The sequence below is a fragment of the Peromyscus maniculatus genome, chromosome 6 (assembly GCF_049852395.1).
Source record: "Peromyscus maniculatus bairdii isolate BWxNUB_F1_BW_parent chromosome 6, HU_Pman_BW_mat_3.1, whole genome shotgun sequence".
NCBI classification, from domain to species: domain Eukaryota; kingdom Metazoa; phylum Chordata; class Mammalia; order Rodentia; family Cricetidae; genus Peromyscus; species Peromyscus maniculatus.
Genome location: NC_134857.1, coordinates 132,074,331 through 132,098,879, shown reverse-complemented (window position 1 = coordinate 132,098,879; position 24,549 = coordinate 132,074,331). Strand labels below are relative to the sequence as shown.

The 24,549-nt window shown below is 44.4% G+C and overlaps 1 protein-coding gene across 1 annotated transcript in view; it reads left to right on the top strand.

Moving 5' to 3' along the window:
• The first annotated feature begins 14,573 nt into the window (after positions 1–14,573).
• Gipc2 (GIPC PDZ domain containing family member 2) overlaps positions 14,574–24,549 on the top strand; it is a 74,864-nt gene continuing 64,888 nt past the window's right edge. Inside the window, exon 1 of the mRNA XM_006989491.4 lies at positions 14,574–14,813. Coding sequence (XP_006989553.1) covers positions 14,574–14,813 — 240 coding nt within the window. The remainder of the gene's footprint in view (positions 14,814–24,549) is intronic.

The following is a 24,549-nucleotide window of genomic DNA, read 5'->3' as shown; positions in this document are numbered from 1 at the left end:
AGTATAAGGAAAAATATGTCTCCTGGAGTTGTTACCTTCAGTGTTTTCTTTCTTTTTTTCTTTTTCTTTCTTTCTTTTCTTTTTTTTTTTTTTTTTTTTTTTTGTTTTTTTTTTGTTTGTTTGGTTTTTCGAGACAGGGTTTCTCTGTGTAGCTTTGCGCCTTTTTCCTGGAACTCACTTGGTAATCCAGGCTGGCCTCGAACTCACAGAGATTCGCCTGGCTCTGCCTCCCAAGTGCTGGGATTAAAGGCGTGCGCCGCCGCCGCCGCCGCCGCCGCCGCCGCCGCCGCCGCCGCCGCCGCCGCCGCCGCCGCCGCCGCCGCCGCCGCCGCCGCCGCCGCCGCCACCACCACCCGGCCAGTGTTTTCTTTATTACTATTACATGTATCCATCTATGCCTGTGTGGGCATGCATGTGCCATGGTGGCTTGCAGAAGCCATTTCTCTCCTTCCACCACGTGGATCCTGGGGATTGAACTCAGATCACCAGGCTTGGCCACAAGTAATTTTACCCATGAAGCTATTTTGCTGGCCCTACATTCAGTGGTTTTCATTAGCGTTTTGTTTAGTATTTATACACTGGGATTCAGAGGCCATTAGATAAGTGTCCTCCTTATCAACACTATTTCAGTACAGTACAGTGTACTTCTGGGATCTAAATAAATGGGCTAAATGCATCCGTCTCCAAGGCAACAGTGAAGAAATAGTCCGATAACAGTTCAAAGAAAAGTTAAACAATTTGGAGCTGGCATTGATGGTCTATGCCTGCTGTCTCGGCACTTTCCAGGCTGAGACAGGAGGATTGTGAGTTTGAGGCTAGCCTGAGCTGCATAGTGAGACCCTGACTTCAACAAACAAGTGAACAATAAAGACAAAAGAACATAATTAAAGATTAAAAACGTATTAGAAAATTTATTTATATGAAGTGGTGTGTATGTGTATATTACTTGTCCCCTAAAGTGACAGGAATAGACTCTGAGAAAACTACTTTTCTTTCACAAATTGGCTGCACATATTTGGCATTAGGTATAGTTGCCAAGTCCTTGCACATAGTGAACATTGTAAAGAAGTGTGCTTCTTCTCACTTTTTAGTAAAAGGGGGACCTGTAGAACTCTTCCCTGTTTTGGGTAACTGTTGCCTTGGTTGCTGACCTTGACATTGATATCCTCCCTATGCTAATTCCCTGCCGGTTTCCACCCTCCTGAATGCTTAAGGGAAGTTCCTTGTCTGTGTATCCTGCATAATGGGTGTCAACAGCTTAGATGCAAGATTGTAAACATCAGTAGCAAACTTCTGCCCTCTGGGGTTCTCCCATTGTGCTGTAAGCCTGTATTTAAGACCTCCTACCCCCTTCAATAAACAGCATTGGGCATTTAAAAAAAAAAAGTGTGCTTCTTTTCTTTTTCCCACTCAGAGCAAGGGAGGAGATTGTAGTTTCATTTTTTACATAGTACCTCCTTTACAGACACTAGAAACTATAATAGGGTCTGACTCAGTTACTAACACCAGCTGCTGTTATTCATCTCTCTTTGTTTGAAAGGGATTGAATTAAAATCCTAGTTTTAGACCTCAGTTGCTAGAATTTTTTGTCCATTATTAATTTAACATTTATTTTTACTTCTTTTAAATTGTGTGTGCATGTGTGTATGTATGTGTGTGTGTGTGTGTGTGTGTGTGTGTGTGAGAGAGAGAGAGAGAGAGAGAGAGAGAGAGAGAGAGAGAGAGAGAGAGAGAGAGAGGATGTGTGTATGTGCTGGCTGGCTAATTTTATGTTAACTTGACACAGGCTAGAGTCATTTGAGAGATGGGAAACTCAATTGAGATGTCTCCCTGAGATCAGGCTGTTAGCAAGCCTGTAGGGCATTTTCTTAATTAGTGATTGATGGGGGAGGGCCCAGCCCATGGTGGGTGGTGCCGTCCTTGGGCTGGTAGTCCTGGGTTCTATAAGAAAACAGGCTGAGCAAGCCATAAGGAGCAAGCCAGTAAGCAAGTCCCCTCCATGGCCTCTGCGTCAGCTCCTGTCTCCAGGATCCTGACTTCCTCTGACAAAGAACTGTGGTGTGCAAGTCCACCATGTGTGTTCCACAGATGAACTGATAGGATGAGTGTGGTGTCTATTCCTGGTTGTCAACTTGACTATATCTGGAATGAACTATAATCCAAGAAATGAAGGGCACACTTGTGATCCGGATCTTGAGGCTGAGTGACACACGGCTTTAATCCAGACCGAGGCTGGAAAGCACACCTTTAATCTGGTCCACACCTTCTGTTGGACTATTATATAAGGACGATGGAAGAAGGAAGGGTGTTCTTTGCCTGCTTGCTCTCACCTCCGTCAGCCCATCATCTCTCCTTCAAGATCCCAGCAGACCAGCTGACACACCCAGCCTCGTGGGACTGAGTGGCTCCTAGATCTTGGACTTTCCATTCATAACTAGTGATTGTTGGACTGCAGCCTGTAGGTTATTCCAATGAATTCCTATGTGTGCTGGGGTGCAGCCGTGGCTCGGGTTCAGGTCCTAAGGCAGGCAAGGGGCATCGGTGCAAGGAAAAATTCTAACCAAGTGGATTGCACTCAAAATGGCCCTGAAGAGCTTAGGCCATCTTTATTTATACTTAAACAGAGTTTTTCTTTACCAAGGTTACATGAACAGCTTTATTATTGGCTTCTATTGTTGACTTTAAGAAAGACATCATAATTTAAGGAATATATTATGATCATTATGAAAGCCTCCACTGTTTCCCCTTATGCTTCCCCAAATATACCTTCCCACCCCTACATAACCTTCTTCTAGACATGTAATACATTTTTGCAGCCTTAACTAATTATCAAGCCAGACACATCTGTTGTTGATTGGTCTTCGGTCTTTTTGGGGGCCCCCGCCACCCAGCTCCCAAATAAATACAACACATGAGGGCTTATTCTTAATTATAAATGCCAGCTTTCCTTAACTTAAATTATCTTGACTACCTTTTGCCTCTGGGCTTTTCCCATTCTCTTATTTCTGTAAATCTTACTCTTATTTCATGGCTTGCTGTGTAGCTGGGTGGCTGGCCCCTGGAGTCTTCCTCCTTCTCTGGCTCCTAGATCTCCTCACTCCTCCACCTCTTTCTCCCTCCCCGCCCCCCATTTCTCCCTCTCTATATTCTCTCTGCCTGCCATCCCTGCCTACCCTTTCTCCTGCCTTGCTATGGGCCAGTTCTTTATTGGGCCATCAGGTGTTTTAGGCACAGTAACAGCTTCACAGAGTTAAATGCAACATAAGCCGAAGTAACACACCTTAAAGTACTACTCCACAACACACCTCCTGCTCTGCAGCACTGATGTCAGCTGGCAGGGATTGTGGTTACAAAGTTACAAAGTCATAGACATGGGTACAATCCTTTTAAGGACAATATTTAAACCCAAACAATTCTTTCATGTCTGCAAGATATGTTTTTGTACAGTTCCCTTTGCTAAAGAGGGTCCCATGTCTCAATCTCTGTAAAAGTCAGACCTTGACAAAGCACTCCTTTCCCATCTCACTGTACCACACTTCTTCCACCAATATAAGCTCCTGTGTATGGTAAAGATCCATCCATCCATCCCACATTTTACATTGTATTTTTCCAATTGGAGCATACCAGATCCTACCTATATGCTTAGTGTCCAGGGAACTTACTCCCAACAACTGGCACTATGTGTATTCTTGAGGTTCAGATAACCTATTTTCAGAGTGTAGGGAAAGCTAGGCCAGTGGCATATGCCTGCTATCCCAGGACTTGAGAGATGGAGGCAGGGGAATCAAGGAGTTCAAAATGAGCCTTGGTTACCGAGTGAGTTAGAGGCTAGCCCAGGTTTGTACAGGACCCTGACTCAAAGCATAGAAACAGACAAAAAGCCAACGGCAGTGAAATGTCATCAAAGATAGATTGGGCACAGAACCTGCACTTGATTCAGAGAGGATCAGTAATCTTGGCGTATGCTGTTTGTTCATTTGCTTATGTACATCTATTATGCAATAATAATATTTTTTGTGTTTATTCTTGAGACAGGCTCTCGTGTAGCCCAGGCTAGTTTTGAACTCCTGGTCCTCCTGTCTTCACTTCTCAGGTGCTTAGATCACAGGTGTGTGCCACCATACCTAGCACTAATGTTTCTTAATCATTTACTATGTGCTGGAGGCTCTGTCACCAGATCTATAAATCCTCATATAACATCTCAGAAACTGTTAGCTCGGAGAGATGAATTCTCAAGATTATAGTGCATGGTTTAAGTCACAGCATGATGACTGAGCAAGTTTCTGAATCTATCATGTTTCATTGTTTTTAAGTGTTTGTGTGTGTGTGTGTGTGTGTGTGTGTGTGTGTGTGTGTGTGTGTGTGTGTGTATAGGTGCCCTCAGGGGCCAGAGGATGTCAGATCCCCAGGAGCTGGAATAACAGTTAGCTGCCCAGTGTGGAGTCTGGGAAGCTGTCCTCTGGAAGATCAGCAAGTGCTCTTAATGGTTGGGCCATCTCTTCACCCCCTTATTTTACTGTTTTGAGGCAGGGTCTCACTATGTGCTCAGGCTGATTGAAATTCTACTGCCAGCCTCCTCCAAGTGCTGGAATTGCAGGCATGTGCCTCTGTGCCTGACTGAAAGCCATGTTCCTAACTGGTATCCTGAGAGATTTCCTCAATAAAATAACCATGGATAGCCGGGCGGTGGTGGCGCACGCCTTTAATCCCAGCACTTGGGAGGCAGAGCCAGGCGGAACTTTGTGAGTTCGAGGCCAGCCTGGGCTACCAAGTGAGCTCCAGGAAAGGCGCAAAGCTACACAGAGAAACCCTGTCTCGAAAAACCAAAAAAAAAAAAAAAACAAAAAAAACAAAAACAAAAAAACCATGGATAATACTAAAAACGAACAACTGTGTGTTGGTTAGGCACTATTCTCTTATCCCTGATCATTTTCTTCTAAAAAAGTGACTGGGTGGCTGGAGAGACGGCTCAGCAGTACAGAGCATTTGCTGCTCTTACGGGGGACATGTATGTCTTTGGTTCTCAGCACCCACATAATGGCTCACAAGTATCTGTAACTCTAGTTCTGATGGTGTTAGAGCATCCAACACCCTATTCTGCCCCCATCCCGCCACTGTGCACATATGTGGTACAAAGACATACATGTAGGGAAGCACTCGTACATAAAAAACAAAAACAAAAAAAACAAGTGTAGACCCACATTTCCCTGTGTCCTGCCTGGTCCTGCAGCCACTCAGTCCCAAGTAAACACTCAGAAGCTTATATTAATTACAAATTGTATGGACTATGGCTCAGGCTTCTTGTTAGCTAGCTCTTCTATCTTAAATTAACCCATTTCTATTAATCTATATGTTGCCACATGGCCGTGGAGTTACTGGTCTGCTGGCATCTTGTTGCTTCTTGGACATCTGGATGGAGTCTGCCTGACTCCACCCTTCATCTCCGTCTTCAGTTTGAATGTACCACCTAACTTTATTTTGCCTCGCCATTGGCCAAACAGCTTTATTTATCAACCAATGAGAGCAACACATATTCACAGCATACAGAAAGACATCCCACGGCAACCAAGTACTCACTAGTTAATTTTTTTTTCTATGCCTGACTACAGAGCAGAGAGTAGGGTGTCCTTTGGGAATCCATTTGGACCTTTGGATTGTCTCTACCCCATGAAAATCAGCGTTGTTCTCACTCTGATTGACAGACCCAAGCTGAGCTCTGACATCACCAAAGTTACTACAAAATCTGAATTATGTTACCTTGAATTACTGAGGTTTCAAGGATTCATTTTCAGGTCAAATTCTAATTTTAGAAGCTTACTGGGTAAATTTTCTGTTCTAAAATTAATTACCAAATGTGGCAAAAATATTTTTGGATAATGTTTACTAGTACAGTTTTTCCAATGCAAGTATGGAAGAGTTGGGGTGATGGTGTATGCCTGTAACCCCTGCGTTTGGGAGGTGGAGTTTAAGGCCAGCGTGGGCCACAGGTAAAGGCCCTGAAACAACAAAAAGATTAAACAAAACAAAACCTCAACAGAAAATATAGTGAGACATACTTGGCTGCATTTGAGAACTTAGCCATTTATATTTATTTCAAGTTTAAAGTGGAATCGTTGAAGAAAACCATCTCTCCGTTCCTCACTCCCAACACCTCTTAGTCACTGGCAGTCTTGTCCCTTTCTCTAGTAAAGGGAGAGTGGGTTGGCCGCATTTCATGTGAAACGTTAGGGTGTTGCTATTTTTGATAGACAGGGTCTCACAGTGTAATTCTGGCTGGTCTGGGACTTGCTGTGTAGACCAGGGAGACCTCCAACGTACAGCAATCCTCCTGCTCCTGCTTCTCAAGTGCTGGGATTGCAGATGTGCACTACTGTAACTGTCCTCAGATTTCACATTTTAAGCACCATAATATAGTGGCTAAAGAAATTCTTCTCATGGCTGTTCATCATTCTTTTTCTGTCATGGCTGTATCTTGTCCTCACGATTCACTGCAATGGGGCTGGTGATGTAGCTTGGTGGGCAGAGTGCTTGCTTAGTATTCATGAAACCCAGGGTTAAATCTCCACCACTGCGCACACCAGGCATGGCTTATGCCTGAAATCCCAGCTTTTGGGAGGTGGAGGGAGGTGGATCAAAATTTTGTGGTCATCCTCAGCTCTATGGTCAGCTTGAGGCCAGCCTGGTATATGGGAGACTGTGTCAAAAATAAATTGAAAATCACTGTATAGGTTATGTTTAGAATCATTAGTTCTTTTCACTGAAAATATTTTATCTGCGTGTGTGTGTGTGTGTGTGTGTGTGTGTGTGTGTGTGTGTTTGTGTGTGTGTGTGTCCATCCATGTATGCATGCTGGTGCATGTATGAGCACATGCACATATGTGTAGGTCAAAGGGCAACCTCTGATGCTGGTCCTACCTTTCACATTGCTTGAGACAGAGGACCTGTTTGCACTGTGAAGTTCCTGGGATTCTCCTGTTGTTCCCTCCTGTCTTGTTGTGAGGTGTGCTGGAATCACGCTGTGTGCTATCGCATTCAGCTTCATGTGAGTACTGGGATTCAAATTCAAGTCTTCATGCTTACCCAGTGTTTTACGCTGGAGTCTCTGCAGTCCTTACGGCAGACAGGGAAACAACCTGGATGAGGTAAAAATGAAACTCAGTTCAGCTGACTTTGTCAGCCATCATCACTGTTCAGACTTCTGGAGTCAGACACTAGGTTATTTATTCTAGCCTTATTTAAGCACAGTACAATTTTGGAAACAGTTTTCTTATAACAATTAACTCAGTCCCATGAGTATAAGAAAGCTTAAGATATGCTTACATTGAAATTCCTTACAAAGCACATCTGGCCTCTTCCACAAAAATGGGCACTGTTGATGCAGAGATAGTGCCTAAGAAAAGGGTCCATGGAGAAGGACCGAGGTGAGCATAAGGCCTGTGGGACTCAGGACTGGCCTGGCCTTAAGATAGCACAGAAGTCTCCGAGGCTGTTGTAAAGCACAAGTGACATCTCTCATAAGGATGGGTTTACAGCCTGGAAGGAACGCTCAGATTTAGGGGGAAGGGTCTGGAATAAACAAAACAGGTTGTAAACTGCGTCCTTTCCCAGCATTCCAGGAGGACAGGTACACGTCTCCTTCCCTGAAGAGATAAGCTTTCATGTTTAACCTTCCCTGGCTTCTCCAGTGCTCATCTGTGTGACAAGGACCCCTTGCCCTCCATCCATTTCACCATATTTCACCCTCTTATCCATCTCCCCGGCCCTTCAGTGAAAATGCTTTACTCGATCTACTGTTTGCGGCTTTCATAAAGGAAACCGTTTGCCTGACTCGGGGGCATCCAAGACTTGTGTATCAACCAGTTAGTGTTTCTATTTTCAATTTTGTGTCTGATCCTGAATAGCTGAAATATGTTTCCCCTGAGGATGTCTGTCTTTTCCTATGTCTGTTATGATAGGACACATTGTATTAAAGTAGCTTACCCTTTGGGCTGGCGAGATAGCTCAGCTGGTAAGAACACTTGCCAGCAAGCTTGATGAGTGAAATTCCACCCAATGATCCCATAAGGAGAGAATCAACTCTTGGAAGTTTTCTTCTGATCTCCACATGCATGCCCCACACCTGCGCATACACACATGGGTGTGTGCTCACACACACGTTTTTAAAAAGTAGTTCACCATTAACATTTATTCTTGCCTTTAATGTTTTATTTGCCATAACATCGGAGAAGCAGAGTAATTAGACTCCATGTCCCAGCATTATCTCTAAAGATGTAGTTTTGTTTGTTTGTTTCACTCTACTCTTTGGGGGGCCTGCCACCTGTGGAATATTTCTTTACACAGAGTGAATACATGTCACTGTGATTGGTTTAATAAACTGATGGGCCAATAGTTGAACAGAATAAGGTGAGGCAGGAGAGCCAAACAGAGAATGCTGGTTGGGGTTGGGGGAGAAGGGTGGAGTCTGAGGAGTCGCAAGCAGATGCAGAGAGAAGCAAGATGGGCATACTGTTCTGAGAGAAGGCATCAAGCCATGTGGCAAAACATAGATAAGAAATATGGGTTAATTTAAATGTAAGAGTTCACTAGTAACAAGCCTGAGCTATTGGCTGAGCATTTGTAATTAATATTAAGCCTCTATGTGGTTACTTGGGAGTGGCTTGCAGGACAGAAACTTCTGCCAACAGCCACCCAGCTCCCAAATAATCACATGGAGACATTCTTTTGTTTTGTTTATTTGAGACAGGGTTTCTCTGTGTAGCTTTGGAGCTTGTCCTGGAACTCACTCTGTAGACCAGGCTGGCCTTGAATTCACAGAGATCTGCCTGCCTCTGCTTCCTGAGTGCTGGGATTAAAGATGTGTGCCACCACCACCCGGCGGAGACTTATTCCTTCTTATGACTACCTGGACTTAGCTTGGCTTGTTTCTAGCCAGCTTTTCTTAATTTATCCCATCTACCTTTTGCCTCTGGGCTTTTTTTTTTTAATCTTTCTCTATTCTATGTACCTTTTGTTACTTTTTACTCCATGGTCTGCTGTGTAGCTGGGTGGCTGGCCCCTGATGTCCTCTCTCCTTTTCTTATTCCTCTCTATATATTCTTATTCTTATTCTCTCTCTCCTTATATTTATTCTTTCTGCCTGGCAGTCCTGCCTATCCCTCTCCTGCATAGCTATTGGCTGTTTAGCTCTTCATTAGACCAATCAGGTGTTTTAGACAGGCACAATAACATAGCTTTATAGAGTTAAACAAATGCGACATAAAAGAATTCAACACATCTTTGCATCATTAAACAAATGTTGCACAGTGTAAACAAATGTAGCATATTCTAAACTAATATTTCATAACACAAAGCCATGGCTGAGATGACACATACTAAGTTCTGGCACTAAGCCATGAAGCAGGTCTTCTTGGACCACCAGCCCCCAAATCATGACTCAGAGACTTATTATTAATTGTGAATGCTTGGCCTTAACTTTAGGCTTGTTTCCAGCTATCTTTTTAAATTTAAATTAACCCATTTCTATTCATCTATGTGCTGTCCTGGAGCTCATTTACCTCATCTATGTACTGTCCATCCTGCTTTCCTGCTTCCTCTGTGTCTGTCTTTCTGGCCCCTGGCTGGCTGCCTACCTCCCCTTTTCTCTCTGCCCAACAGCCCTGCCTATCCCTCCTCTGCCTAGCTATTGGCTGTTCAGCTTTTTATTAGACCAATCAGGTACTTTAGGAGGCAAGGTGAAACAACAACACATCTTTACATAGTTAAACAAATGCAGCATAAACAAAAGCAACACACCTTTACATAGCTAAACAATTATTCTGCAACACAAATGCAACTCATCTTTCCTTGGTTAAACAAATATTCTATCCCACAACAAAGGTGACCCAGAGCAAGCTCCCAGTAGGCCCACGAGGCACCTGCTTATCCATTCTCTGACTTCATTCTTCACATTCCATCACTTTCTCCCTCTTTCCTCCATTTCTCAGTTTGCTATTTACAACCATTCCTGGCAAATTTTATTTGAATCTCAGCTGAGTTATTTTTTCCTCTAGTTGTCATCTTTGGTTGCTCATTGTTGCCATGCAACTCTAAAACATGCTATCTTTAGTGCCAAGGAAAGCTGCATGGCATTGAACAAATCCTGTGTTTATTTTTTCCTAAGTATTTGCTTGTTGGACCCATCCACAGTGGGCATGTGGGACAGGGTGGGGACCATGTGTGCTTCTTCAAAACTAATGTTTTAATCAGAGGCTATGTTTTCTGGGGAAAAAAGTAAATTTATCTTATGATTCATTTAATAGCCATATATTGCCTTATAATGAGATAATATTGCTTTTGACAGACATAAGAGTATATTAATTTGAGAATTTTAATGACTCACTTGTATTTGATTCTACAGTTGGTACTTTAATATTGTTAGAAATGCCAAATGCCAGTGAATGGAAGAAACAAAGATGGGCGGTCTGGGCTGCACTCTAATCCTAGATGCAAAATGAAAACCCAATACTTTTTTTTTTTTTACTGTGCAGAGGGCCTCAGCATTTTAGGTTAGCACTCTCTCATTGAGCCATATACCTAGCCTGATACTTTTCAGTTGTGTTTTATTAGTTCATCTTAGGCCATACCAAAGGGAAATCTAGTTTATTCAATTATACTTACTGTTATCTATTATACATGTAACACAATAAAAATTTAAACAGGACACTAAAGAGAAATATGAAATGCCTTCTACCACTGAGAACTATCTAGCAGGGAGCATGGGAAAAGTCAGGGTATATAAACATAAAGACTCCATCAGGAAACTCTCAGACCTGATGAGCAGTTTCAGCAAAGTAGCAGGATATGACATCAACATACAAAACCCAGTGGCCTTTCTATTTATAAGTGATGAGGATGCTGAGAAAAAAAATCAAGGAAAAACTTCTATTCACAGTAACCTATTCACAGTAACTTCAAGACAAACACCCCTCCTCAAACAAACAACATGGGAATAAACCAAACCAAGGAGGGGAAAGACAGAAGACAATGAGAACTTTAGACATGGAAGACAGAAATTGAAGACACTGGAAGATGGAAAGACCTCCCTTACTCATAGATTGTCAGAATTAATAATGTGAGAACAGCTATATGGTGTTCTCATAGATATCCCAATCTAGGCTTGATGCAAATATCAATAAAATCCTTTGCAGTATTAAAAACCCCTATCATTTATATAGAAACAGAAGAGATCTTAAGTATCCAAAGCAATCCTTAAAAGAAAGAACAATGTGGAAGATAACACAACACCTGATCTCAAATTACACTATAGAGCCATAGTAACCAAAACAGCATGATAATGGCACAAAACAGGTATCTAGACTAATGGAACAGAACAGAACAGAACAGAGTACCTGGAAATAAACCCACACAGCTACCAACATCTAATTAAAATTTATATATGTGTGTGTGTGTGTGTGTGTGTGTGTGTGTGTGTGTGTGTGTGTGCTTGCATGCTTACCTACTTGTGTATGCTGGGCAGGCAATGTACCAACTGAACTACATTCCCAGACCACCTGACACCAACACCTTACCCTGTTTCTTTTGGTGTTTTATTGGATGGTCCTGTTCTGCTGGGTGTGGTAGAAAAATCTGCTGTTCTAACAGTTCAGAGGCTGAGGCAGGAGAATTGTGAGTAAGAGGCAAAAAAGAAAAGAAACACCCACCTTTTTCTCCTTAAAGGTTTTCTGAGGTTCACATCCCATGTCCCCAGATCCTCACTATGCATCTACCACACGCCCCAGGATGACTTATCTTCCTGCTTTGATTAAATCAGACTTCTCTGTCACTCTTCATGCTGTGCAATGACAAGTTCTTCAGCTTTCACTTGAACGGGGTGCACCATTTATTCAGACTTTGCTTTGCTTATTACTTAAAAAAACAACAACAACAACACTTTCTCTCACCTGGTTTAGCCTCACGCTTGAGACATTTCCTGCCTTAGCTTTTGAAGTGCTAGGTTTACAGGTGTTGCGACTATGCCTGGCTTTCCTCTTTTCTTATTAGGCCAAGACCAAATGATACTATTTGGTGCTGTATAAATCAGAGCCTCAAAGGCAAGTTCAAACTCTGAGATCATGTGGCAGAATCTTGGATTCAGTCATTTAGATGAACCAGAATGTTCAATATGTTCACAATACCCTGTGTGTGTGCCTATGTGTGTGTATATTGACCTAGCATCCAAAGGCTAGGTCAATGTCAGGTGTCTTTTACAATTGCTCTCCACCTCATTTTTTGAAGCAGGGTCTCTCACTGAACCAGAAGCTTACCAATTTGTCTCAACTGGCTGGCCAACAAGCTGCAGGATCGTCCATTCTCTGCTTTCCTAGCACTGGGGTTACAAACTCTCTATGGCCTGCTTTTACATGGGTGCTGGGAATTGAACTTGGGTCCTTCTGCTTACACAGCAAACACTATTAACAGCCATCTCTTCAACTCCCACGTCACAATCACAGACTCCTTTCTCTCCCCACCCCACCCTACCCCCCAGAACATCTACTAACTTTACCTGGAGAAACAAGGATTTTCAAGGCTGGGCTTCTAGGAGAGGTGATAGGAGATGAAAAAATTTGGTTTGATGACTCAAAAATGTCTTGACTTGGACCATAGTGCATGTTGGGTCTATTCATTTTAGTTGGGGATAAAGAGAAAACATTCACTAGAAAGAATGAGGTCAGTTTGACACAGTCTTAAGAGTTTCCTTAGACCATACCCTTCCTATTGGACCGAACTGCAGATCACATGGTTTGGCCAACACTATTTGTGGAATTGAGAGTAAGTGCAGGCATTTAGGGGAGAGCACGGGATGGGAGAGGACGGCTGAATAAGTCTGGGGATACTTAGAAAGCATCAACTTGGCAAAAGTGGAGGTGGGGCAAAGCCAGATCGCTTAAGGCTTCTGGTGGGTAGACAGGTGATGACGCAGGCTGACTGTACATGGAGCGCAGTCTCAGGGAGTGTGGGGCACAGTCTGCTCATCGGCTGACAGCAAATGCTTCCTTGGAAAAAACCAGTCACTGGAGGGAACAGCAAGGTTAGGAGGACAATGTGGTTCTGATCATCTGTGGCCCCAGGAGCTGAGGAATAAATCAATAGGTACCTTAAAAGTAGGCAGCCTTGGGCTGGAGAGATAGTTCCGCGGGTAAAGCACTTGTCCAAGTGTGAGGGCTGTGATGGGAGGTGGAGAAGGAGAAACCTCAGAAACTCTTGTCCCAAATGCCCTGGTGTGCATAGGAATGCGCGCACGCGCGCGCGCGCGCACACACACACACACACACACACACACACACACACACACACATTTTTTTTTTTTTTTTAAAGAGCCTTGAGTGTAGAAATCAGATGGGTCAGGTGAAAGACTGCTTCAGAGCTTAGAGACATGAGGTGGATAGAGTTACTAACAAGTATGGGGAACTGAGTGCACACACATCTCAGTGAATAGATTCGGCTCTCTGAAGGGCAGGACTGAGTTTCCCTAAGTGCGTGGAACAAAGAAATTGGGAGTGTTGAAGCTTACAGGAGAAAGCTCTCCTTCCAAAATGAATAGGTTAAAGCGAGGTGCTGAGGGCTTGGCTCAGGCGTTTGGACTTGACAGACTCGCAAGGTTTTGTGAGTTCCTTTACCGGGAAGTCGAGGAAGGATGACTTCTGTATAAATCCCTGGAGACAAAGTCACAGGCTGTGGTTACCAGAATGTGGCCGAATGCCATGCCTACTACAATTCCCCTTTTAAAGTCAGCACACAAAGTTATGAGTTTCCTTATGGCATTTTCGTGCATACAGCTCTTTGTTTCTCCATCTCTTCCTCCACTGCTCTCTGTCTCCTCTCGTCCCTCCTCCTCCTCTCATGTCCCTTAGATTCTGTGTATGAGAAAAGGAGAAAAAAATGCAACAGTTTTCTTTTAGAGCCTGCCCTGCTCTGCATACTGTAAAGGACATAACATAATGTCCTTTTTCCTTCTTTTAATTTTCCCGTAAATACTAAAATTTGGGAGGCTTTCATCCTGTAGCCCAGACTGGCCTCAAACTCATGGCCCTAGCCTTAATAGTGCCGTGTGTGTGTGTGTGTGTGTGTGTGTGTGTGTGTGTGTGTGTGTGTGTGTGTGTGTCTGTCTGTCTGTCTGTCTGTCTGTCGGGTTGGGGGAGGGGGAATCACTGGCCCAAACCATCCACCATACCTAGCTGAGTGTCCAGATTCTGGAAGGCAAGGCAAGGCCAACAAGCTAGTTGTAAGATTTCTTTGTTAGCATCTTCATTAAAATCAATTCTTTTTCACTCAGAGGAGGCCTGGGCCGATAAGGGAGTTGACCTGCTATGCATAGGAGCCATGGAGAGCAGTGACTGCCTCGCTCAGGTGCCCTGTCCTCCACTGGGAGGGGGCCTGAAGCCCGCGCCTCCAGGCGGAAGCGCTGCTGCCATTGGCCCAACAGCCGCTGTCACCTGCAGGGAGCTGGGGCCGGAGCCCTGAGCGCAAAGTCCACTGTCCGAGGCCGAGGAGCTGGCGCGGGTAGCACAGGTGGCCCACGCCTTCGGCCCTGCAAGATGCCGCTTGGACTGCGCGGGAAGAAGAAGGCGGCCAAGTCCAAGGAGACGGCGCGTCTAGTGGAGGGCGAGAGGTCGGGCGTCCGCGAGGGTGTCCCCGGACCCCCAGCTCCGGCGCGCAGGCTGGTGTTCCACGCACAACTGGCGCACGGCAGCGCCACGGGCCGAGTGGAGGAGTTCTCCAGCATCCAGGAGCTCTACGCCAAGATCGCCGGCGTGTTTGAGATCGAGCCGTCTGAGGTAAGCGCAGGGAGCGCAGCCTGTCCGCCGCCTAAGCTGGTGGCGCAGTCCCCAAGCCTCAAGTCGCCAGCAGGGTGGGGCGGTCTCCAGCGCCTCGGGGGAAGAGAGAGCTCAAGGAAAAAGCAGTCTTGGGGCCGGATGGAACTATCTGCTCAGATCCGGATTGTGGGTCACTGGGGTCGGGCGACTAGGCTTTCTTTTGTTGAGGAGTCGGCGGTGGACGTGCTCAGGGCCAGCCGTGCAGGGTAGGATGTGCGCCAGCACCTTCCGGGACGCAGATCTGCCGGGACAAATGAATGCCCTCCACCGGATCTGGACTTTACTCTTTGACTTCTATCAGAGTTGCACTGGGAGTCTTAAGCAGAGATAAAGGGGAGGGAAAAAAATTGAAGTGCCTTCCTGGACACACCCAGAGTAAAGGAGAAAGACGTCCTGGTGGGTCCAAAGTGAAGCTCTCTTTGCCCACTACTGCTATTCTTAACAGCTCCAGAGAGAAATGCTTTGGTAATATATAAGAAATTAAAAACCTGGGTTGTTATTCCAAAGGAGGTAACTCAGAAAACCATAGCAAACTGTCCGACTAATAGTTTTCACGCAAGAGCTCAGCTTCACCATTTTCCCAAGGTGTCTTTGAAAAGGGATCAGGAAATTTAGCGAGAATGTATGGTGCCCGGAACTGGAGTTCACCTAGTTTCTTTCTTGAATACATTAGTTTGTGGGAAATTTTGTGGCCCCTTTATGTTTGCCCAGAAGAGCTACCTGCAAATGCAGGTGCGAGGTAAATGTTTTGGAGCTTCGGCAAAAGCAGGAGACTCTTGATTTCAGATTCCCGAAATCAACAGGAAAAAAAGCAGGAGCTTAGACACCCACTGTAACCCCAGTGCCTAGGGAGACTGATCCCTGGGGCCTGAGCCAGCCTAGGCTACTGGAAGTGAGACAACTGAGCCCGAGAAACAATGCTCAGGATGGCCCCTGGCCTTCACATGCACCTGCACACTGTACACATGAAAGCACTTTATCCACTCTTGTGTGAATGCGCACGCACACGCACACACACACACACACACACACAATTTTGTCTCTTTAGGAGTGCAGGCTTTTGTTGCAGTGGGCTTCCAGAAGTGTAGAGAGCAATGTCCAGTCGACACAGAGTAGCTTACACACATCCATTCTGTAATTAGTTGTGCGCATGTTTTTTTTTCTTTCTTTTAAAATTCATTGTTTATCAGGTCTGTTTAAGTGAAATTGAGGTCAAGGTGAAGTTTCAATAAGAAAAGAGTCATTTTTTATTAATTTTTTAGAGTAAAACAATTATGTGTGTGGGTGTTTTGTTTGCATGTGTCTGTGCGGTCAGGCTCCCTGAGACTGGAGGTTGTTGTGAGCTGCCATGTGGGTGCTGGGAATCTAACCAGGGCTGTCACAAGACCTGTCGGTGCTCTAAGCTGCTGAGCCATCTCTCTGGCCCCAAGAAAAGAGATTTAAAAGTATAACTTTGTTCTTTCAGGGTTCTAGACTCTAAGGACACACCCCAAGGTCTTTGTGTCACTCAGTTCTTTGAACAAAGGACCACCATCATAACACAGTGTTTGCACAGCACTGTTAACTGAAAAGGTGATGTCAAAGCAGCCATTTCCTTTCGCCTTCCCAGGGGAGGCGGGCAGCAGGTTAACAGGTACAGCCGGCTGTGGAGCCAGGCTCTGCCATCACGCAGTAGCTGGGTGGCCCTGGCCAAGGTTGACGAGCATCAGCCACCTATCAAATGGAGATAAGGCTATCCGCCAAGGAGGCTGACATGCAGACTGGAGGAGTCGGTGTGTAAACCTAGCAGATTACACTGGATATGGTCAGTGCTCTAAAAACTGTAATTAATACCGTTGATACCGGCCAGTTAAACAAGTGGCTGACGTGCAAAGAGGTTGGGCCTTGATTAAGGTCACGTAGCTTGGGAGGAAAAAAAGCAAGGTTTCTATTTAAGCTTGGGTCCTCTGGTCCCCAGGCTAGTGAGTTTGTTAGCACAATACCAGACAGCTTGAAGCTCTCTGCTGTAGCCAGGGACTCCAGACTCAGTGTTTTATACAAGCAGTTCTGTGGTGATACTTTATTTGTGCACCCCAATAAAGCTTATCTGAGGATCAGAGGAAAAAGCCAGTCACTGTATTAAACATAGAGGTCAGGCAATGGTAGCACACGCCCTTAATCCTAGCATTTGGGAGGCAGAGATTCATTCGAATCTCTGGGAGTTCAAGGCCACACTGGGAACAGAGCCAGGCTTTGTGGCACACGCCTTTAATTACCATCACTAGGTAACCATTGAGGTCTGGAGGTTTATACAGACAGGAAGCGATAGAGCTGGGCTGAAAGAGGAAAGTGATGTAGCTGGGCAGAGAGAGGAAGTAGGAGGGCAGGGACAGAAAGGCATATAGGCGTGGGTATCCAGAAGGTAGCTCTCTCTGGTTAGGTGAGGCTGGCTGTGGCTTGTCCTATTCCTCTGATCTCTCAGTTTTCACTCCATATGTGGCTCCAGGTTTTCAATCAATAAGACCATTTAGCAATTCATTTTACACAGTTTTTTTGTTTGTTTGTTTGTTTTTGTTTTTTTGAGACAGGGTTTCTCTGTGTAGCTTTGAGCCTTTCCTGGATCTTACTCTGTAGACCAGGCTGGCCTCAAACTCACAGAGATCCGCCTGCCTCTGCCTCTCGAGTGCTGGGATTAAAGGCGTGCGCCACCACCGCTGGCCACAGTTTTTCTTATCACTTATCGATACACATGACTTTAGTCCATCTACTTAACCCTTAAGAAGAAAGTATTATTGTGTTCTTGCTTCACAAAGAGGAAACTAGGGCTTTGAGGTTCAGATTCAGAATCACACATGGTAAATGGCAGAACCCATATGTGAGCCCATTTTTTTCCTGAACCCAATTTCTGTAAAACTGCATGATAACCAGTTTTTCCAGTCTTTTAGTAGTAGCTTGATAAACATGTTCAATGTTTTCAGTTTCCAGTGCACTGACCAGCAAGATAAAATTCCAAGAGAAGCAGTAAGCATAAGGTGTTTTGATGTGCAAAGTCCATAAACACATTTTTATAGCAACAATATATGTATATCAGCGTGTTTGTGTGTATAGCCAACATTAGTTTTCCAGCTGGATTATAATAACTGAATGGTGGGTGAGGTAGCTGCCAAGACTGACCACCTGAGTCCCATCCTCAGAATACACATGTGGAAAGATACTGGACTCCTGCAAGGTGTTCTCTGACCGATATATTTGTACTGTGGCACAATGGCACCCCACTCCCCAAAATAAAGTGAAAAAAAGCTTAGTGAGTATAATGAGCATGTGCAGGACAGAGTGCTGGTGACCTGCTCCTTCCTGGGGAGCAGCTGACTGCTGAGGGCTGCTGGGAGAGAGAGGGAGTCATGTCTTCAGTGGTGCAGACCCTCGGAGGTTGCCCTTGCTCCAGTGGATAGCTCCACACTCATGCTCGTGGAGGCAGCCTAACTAAACTCAAAATGATAGGGAAGTGATTGTTGGCAAGATTGGGGCTTTCCAGGAGTCAGAGGGGGATGGGGGTGGGGGGTCTGACCAGGATGCATTATGCACGTGTATGAAATTGTCGAATAATAAATGTGTTTATGTATCGTGTAAATGTCCCAGTAGCTGACCCTGAATCTGAAGTTGCTTAATGAAATCAAGATGACATCACACAGCTCTTCTGTGACTGCCGTGTCCAGTGCACACACTCTGCAGTACACTAAGTAGACTAAAAACAAACCCAAACCTCCAGTGGTGAGGATATTGAGAATGGTGCGGATCACAAGGCCAGCCTAGGCCACAGAGCAAGTCTGAAGTCAGTTTGTGCTACATACAAGGCAAGATACTATCTAAAACCCAAGCAAAAGTTGGTGGTGGTAGCACACGCCTTAAATCCCAGCACTCGAGAGGCACAGACAGGCAGATCTTTATGAGTTCAAGGCCAGCCTGGTCTACAAATCGAGTTCCAGGACAGCCAGGCCTGTTACACAGAGAAACCTTGTCCTGAAAAGCCAAATAAATAAATTAGTTTAAAACAATTGTTGCCGATCACATACCTAAGATGCATTCTTGTGATCAGAAGGATGGCAGGAAGAATATAAACTAAGTTACAGAGCTAGTTCCAGGACATCCAGGACTACACAGAGAAACCTTGTCTTGAAAAACAAAAAACAAACAAAACAAAAAATACAAAAAAAGAAAGCAAAAGCCCACAGACAAGAAGAAGAAGTAGTAGTAGTAGAAGAAGAAGGAGAAGGAGAAGGAGAAGGAGAAGGAGAAGGAGAAGGAGAAGGAGAAGGAGAAGGAGAAGAAAAGAAGAAGAAGAAGAAGAAGAAGAAGAAGAAGAAGAAGAAGAAGAAGAAGAAGAAGAAGAAGAAGAAGAAGAAGAAGAAGCAGCACACCATGGGGATTCTGTTCGCTACCCTGTTCTCCAGTGAGGAGCATGGTGATGTACACTTACTTATTGAGATGTTAGTGTATTCAAAACAGAGTCCCCCAGTAAGAGAATGGCATGGACAGTGCACTCAGAAGCCTCCTGACTCCAGAGAAGTGCTGCAGGGGCCAAAGTGGCAGGACACACTCTTTCCTGGACAGAGGAGAAACTGCACTCTTTCCTGGACAGAGGAGACACTGCACTCATTCCTGGACAGAGGAGACACTGCACTCTTTTCCTGGACAGAGGAGACACTGCACTCTTTCCTGGACAGAGGAGACACTGCACTCTTTCCTGGACAGAGGAGACACTGCACTCTTTTCCTGGACAGAGGAGACACTGCACTCTTTCCTGGACAGAGGAGGCACTGCACTCTTTCCTGGACAGAGGAGACACTGCACTCATTCCTGGACAGAGGAGACACTGCACTCTTTCCTGGACAGAGGAGACACTGCACTCATTCCTGGACAGAGGAGACACTGCACTCTTTCCTGGACAGAGGAGGCACTGCACTCTTTCCTGGACAGAGGAGGCACTGCACTCTTTCCTGGACAGAGGAGGCACTGCACTCTTTCCTGGACAGAGGAGACACTGCACTCATTCCTGGACAGAGGAGACACTGCACTCATTCCTGGACAGAGGAGACACTGCACTCTTTCCTGGACAGAGGAGGCACTGCACTCTTTCCTGGACAGAAGAGACACTGCACTCTTTCCTGGACAGAGGAGACACTGCACTCTTTCCTGGACAGAGGAGACACTGCACTCTTTCCTGGACAGAGGAGACACTGCACTCTTTCCTGGACAGAGGAGACACTGCACTCTTTCCTGGACAGAGGAGACACTGCACTCTTTCCTGGACAGAGGAGACACTGTACTCTTTCCTGGACAGAGGAGACACTGCACTCTTTCCTGGACAGAAGAGACACTGCACTCTTTCCTGGACAGAAGAGACACTGCACTCTTTCCTGGACAGAAGAGACACTGCACTCTTTCCTGGACAGAGGAGACACTGCACTCTTTCCTGGACAGAAGAGACACTGCACTCTCTCCTGGGAGGAGGAAGGAGTCTGAGGTCCACTGAGGCAGATGCAGACAGACATTCAGATGCTCCTGTGTCCGCAGCTGTGCTAGGCATGCAGTGAGTGGTGTGGCCACTCTGTCCTCACTGAGTTTTGTCTCATTTTATAGTTGGAGCAAGTGTGCCTTTGAGAAGTTAAGCAGCTTTCCCAGAATATGTATGCTCATAGAAGCCAAGACTTGATTTCAGTTTCCTGGTTCCGATTGTTTACACAGAAGCTGGAAGGTTCTTAGGAACTGCACTCAAATCCTAAATACAAATCCAGGAAAACTGCTTTTTTTTTTTTTTTTTGAGACAGGGTTTCATTATGTATCCCAGACTGATCTGCAACTCACTTTGTAGACTAGGCTGGCCTTGAACTCACAAAGATCAGCCGTTTATGCCTCCTGAGTGCTGGTATTAAGTGTGTATGCCACCACACATTAAAAATTAAAATAAAATGTTTATTTCTTAAATTTTTATGTGTATGGGTGGGAGCCTGTATGTATGTATGTGCACTGTGTGCATGCAGTGCCCTGAGAGCTCAGAAGAAGTATCAAATCTTCGGAAGCTGTGGTTAGGGATGGTTATGAAATACCATGTAGCTGCTGGGAATTGAACCTGGGTCCTCTGCAAGGGCACCAGTGCTCTTAACCATTGAGCCATATTTCCAGCCAAGAAAAATCTTTTAAGCAAATAGTTTTTCAACTCAAACACAAAAATACTTATTGCCCTTGTATCCAAAAGATGTCGTATTAGTCATTAGGAAAATGCAAATCAAAACTCCATTGAGATCAATTTACCGAATTCAAAATTGTTCTTCTCTTCTTAAGAAAACTAATAGCAGGGTTGGCAATTTGGCTTAGTGGTAAAGCCCTTGTCTTACAGACTTAGTGGCCTGCAACCATATCAAGGGGGAAGGAGAGAATCAACTCCACAGAATTGTCCTCTGGCCCACACATGTGCCGTCTTGCATATATCCACTCTCTTTATTATATATCTATATATCTATAGCTATATAATCTATATCTCTCTATATAGACAGCAATTACAACAATAAACAAAACCAAGTGCTGGGCAGGGAGTAGAGGGAGAGCAGGAACCCTACGTACTGCTGGTGGGAATGGAAGTTCGTGCAGCTACTGGGAAATTAGTATAAACACTCCAAAAACTAAAGCCAGCATGCCATCGAGTCAAACTGTACCACTTCTGGGTCATTGCTCAAAGGACTTTTAATCAGCATGCCATAGAGGTACCTACACAGCCATGCTTGTTGTTGCACTGTTCCTAATAGCTGAGCTATGAAATCAGTTTAGGTGTCTGTCAACTGATGGATAGACAGTGTATGTGTGTGTGTGTGTGTGTGTGTGTGTGTGTGTGTGTGTGTGTGTGTGTATACTATATATGTGTGTGTGTGTGTGTGTATGTACACATACACACACTTCATGGAGCTTTATTCAACTGTAAAGGAGAATGTAACTATGTTGTTTGAAGGAAAATGGATGCAATTGTAGATAATCATATTAAGTGAAAGAAGCCTGACTCAGACCAACATTGCCCATTTTCATATGTATTTATATATGCTAGATTAATAAGATGTATGTGTACATATATAATAACATATGTATATGTTGTGGTTGATATACTGTGTATCCTAATAAACTTATCTGAGGGTCAGAGGACAGAACAGCCACTAGATTAGACAAAGAGGCTAGAAAATGGTGGCGCACACACCTTTAATCCTAGCATTCTGGAGGCAGAGATCTGTCTGGATCTCTGTGAGTTCAAAGCCACACTGGCAACAGACAGGCAAAGTGACACACACCTTTAATCCCAGGAAGTGATGGCAGGAAGCAGAAAGGTATATAAGGCATGAGGACCATGAACTAGATCCTTTTTAAGCTTTTAGCTTTTAGCAGCAGTTTAGCTGAGATCCATTTGGATGAGGACTTAGAGGCTTCCAGTTTGAGAAAATGAGATCAGCTGAGAAGGTGGCGAGGTGAAGTTAGCTGTGGCCTGTTCTGTTCCTCTGATCTTTCAGCGTTCACCCCAATACCTGGCTCCAGGTTTTTTTTTTTTTTTTTAATAAGGCCATTTAAGATTCTTGCTACAATATGTCATGAAAGTAGAAACAAGACTGTGGGAAAAGGAAGGGTCCTTACAGGATAAGGAGTGTATGAGGAATGAATACAGTCAAAGTACATGATATTTTTGAATGAAATCATCTCTATGGAACCCATCACGATGCTCAACGAACAAATACAAAAACAAGAAGATGATACTGTGAAATGACTGTTGTGGGTTTCAGCTGTTTCCTGGTCCCTGGAGGAAGAAGTGAATGAAGCCTACGAATTGCTTTGGATTTGTTACTGATGTTGGCTGGGTGCAGACTATTGTAATCATTGCTTTGAAACAGATGGCCAATTATGCAAAGAGCCTCTATCCGATGCTTCCCCCCACACAACTAAATGAGCAATTCAGTAAAAAAGAGAGAGAGAAAGAGAAAAAAAGTAAGTAACTGACTCTAAAAGGCTGGTTAACTCATCACACAAATGAAGGACATCTCTTTAGAAAGCTGAATAGCATTTTTTTCTTTCTTTTTTCATTTGTTGTGTGTGTATATGTGTGTTGGGAGTGGGTGGTGTATGTGTGTAGCATATATATGAGTGTATGGTATATATTTTGGTTCATGCCCATGAGAATGTGTACATGCACATGATGTTTGAATACAAGAGCCAGAACAGAATTTGGGGTGCCTTCCTCTGTCCTCTGCCTTATTGCCTTGAGACAGAGCCATTCACTGAATCTGACCATCCCCTCAGTACCTAGGCTGACTGGCTCATGGGCTCTTGGAATCTTCCTGTCTTTGTCCCACAACACTGGGCTCACATGCATGCACAGCTGTACTCAGCTTCTACGTTGTGTTGATCTGAACTCAGGTCCTGATGCTTGCACAAGCACTCTTAACCATGCAGCCATTTCCCCAATCTCTAAAGTATTTTTAAGAAATCGGGTTACATAAAAGAGTTGAGTCATTGTGACTGTAGCTCATGAGCTCTTGAGTATGGTTATACATTTTGTCGAAGAGGCGTTTTGAATATTTAACTACTGTAACTGTTCAGCAAGCAGTTGGTGGCATGATATGTCTTCAAAATCCTTATTATGAGGAAAGACTGTAGGAGCAGGTCATACACTCGAATGTGGTTAGAAGTTTGTATATCCAGAAACCAGAAACTCAGACTCAGTTTCTTTCCAGGGTTCAGGAATTATTTCCGTGGTCTTGATTATACTGGTCAGTGACCTCCTTCACTTGAAACACTATGACCAGGGTGTTTCAGACTTTTAAAAAATATTTTGGAATATTTGCATCTGCATAATGAAATGTCTTGGGGATAGAGCCCAAGTCTAAACAGAAAATTAACTTCTGTTTTATATATGTACTTTATACCCACAGCAAAATTAATTTTAAGTTTTATATTCACCTTATACACAACCTGAATGTAATTTTATAGACCACTTTGAGTGTATGCTCAGATTTTGTCTTCATCCCATCACTTGAGGTCAGGTATGGAATTTTATACATGTGCCATGTTGACACTCAAAGAAGCTTCAGATTTGGGAACATTTTGGATTACAGATGTGCAACCTTTATCAGTTTGTATAGTTATATGCCAAATAGCTCATCAAATGAGTGAGTGAACCATCGTGCGGTTCATTCTCTCTTGACAAATACACAAATGTGTAAAGCAGTGTCGTCGCCCTTTGAGATGGATGTCTCACTCTGTTGCACAGACTTGCCTCTAACTCTCGGCTCCAGTCAATTCTGTCTTTTTAGTAGCTAGGACCATGTGCATGTGTGATCATGCCAGGCCAAAACCAAAATGTGATTTTAAAATTTAAAGCTCTCCATTTCCAAACATGTCATTACTAATCTTAGTGGAAAAACAACCAGGGTTCTTTTCATGGCATTTGTTCCCATCCCTGGAGCCTGTTCTCACTTTCCATCTTGTTGAAGAAGGGTCTCTCTTTTTCTGCCACTCCATGGACTTCTGGCCCATCATCTTCTGGCTGATTGCCCTGTCCCACCTCCCATCTCACTGTAGGAGAGCTGGGATTGCAGATGTGCCAGCTGCGTCCAGCTGATTAAGTGGGTCCAGAGAGGAGACTCAGGTCATTGGGGACTCACTCAGGTCATTATCAGGGACTCAG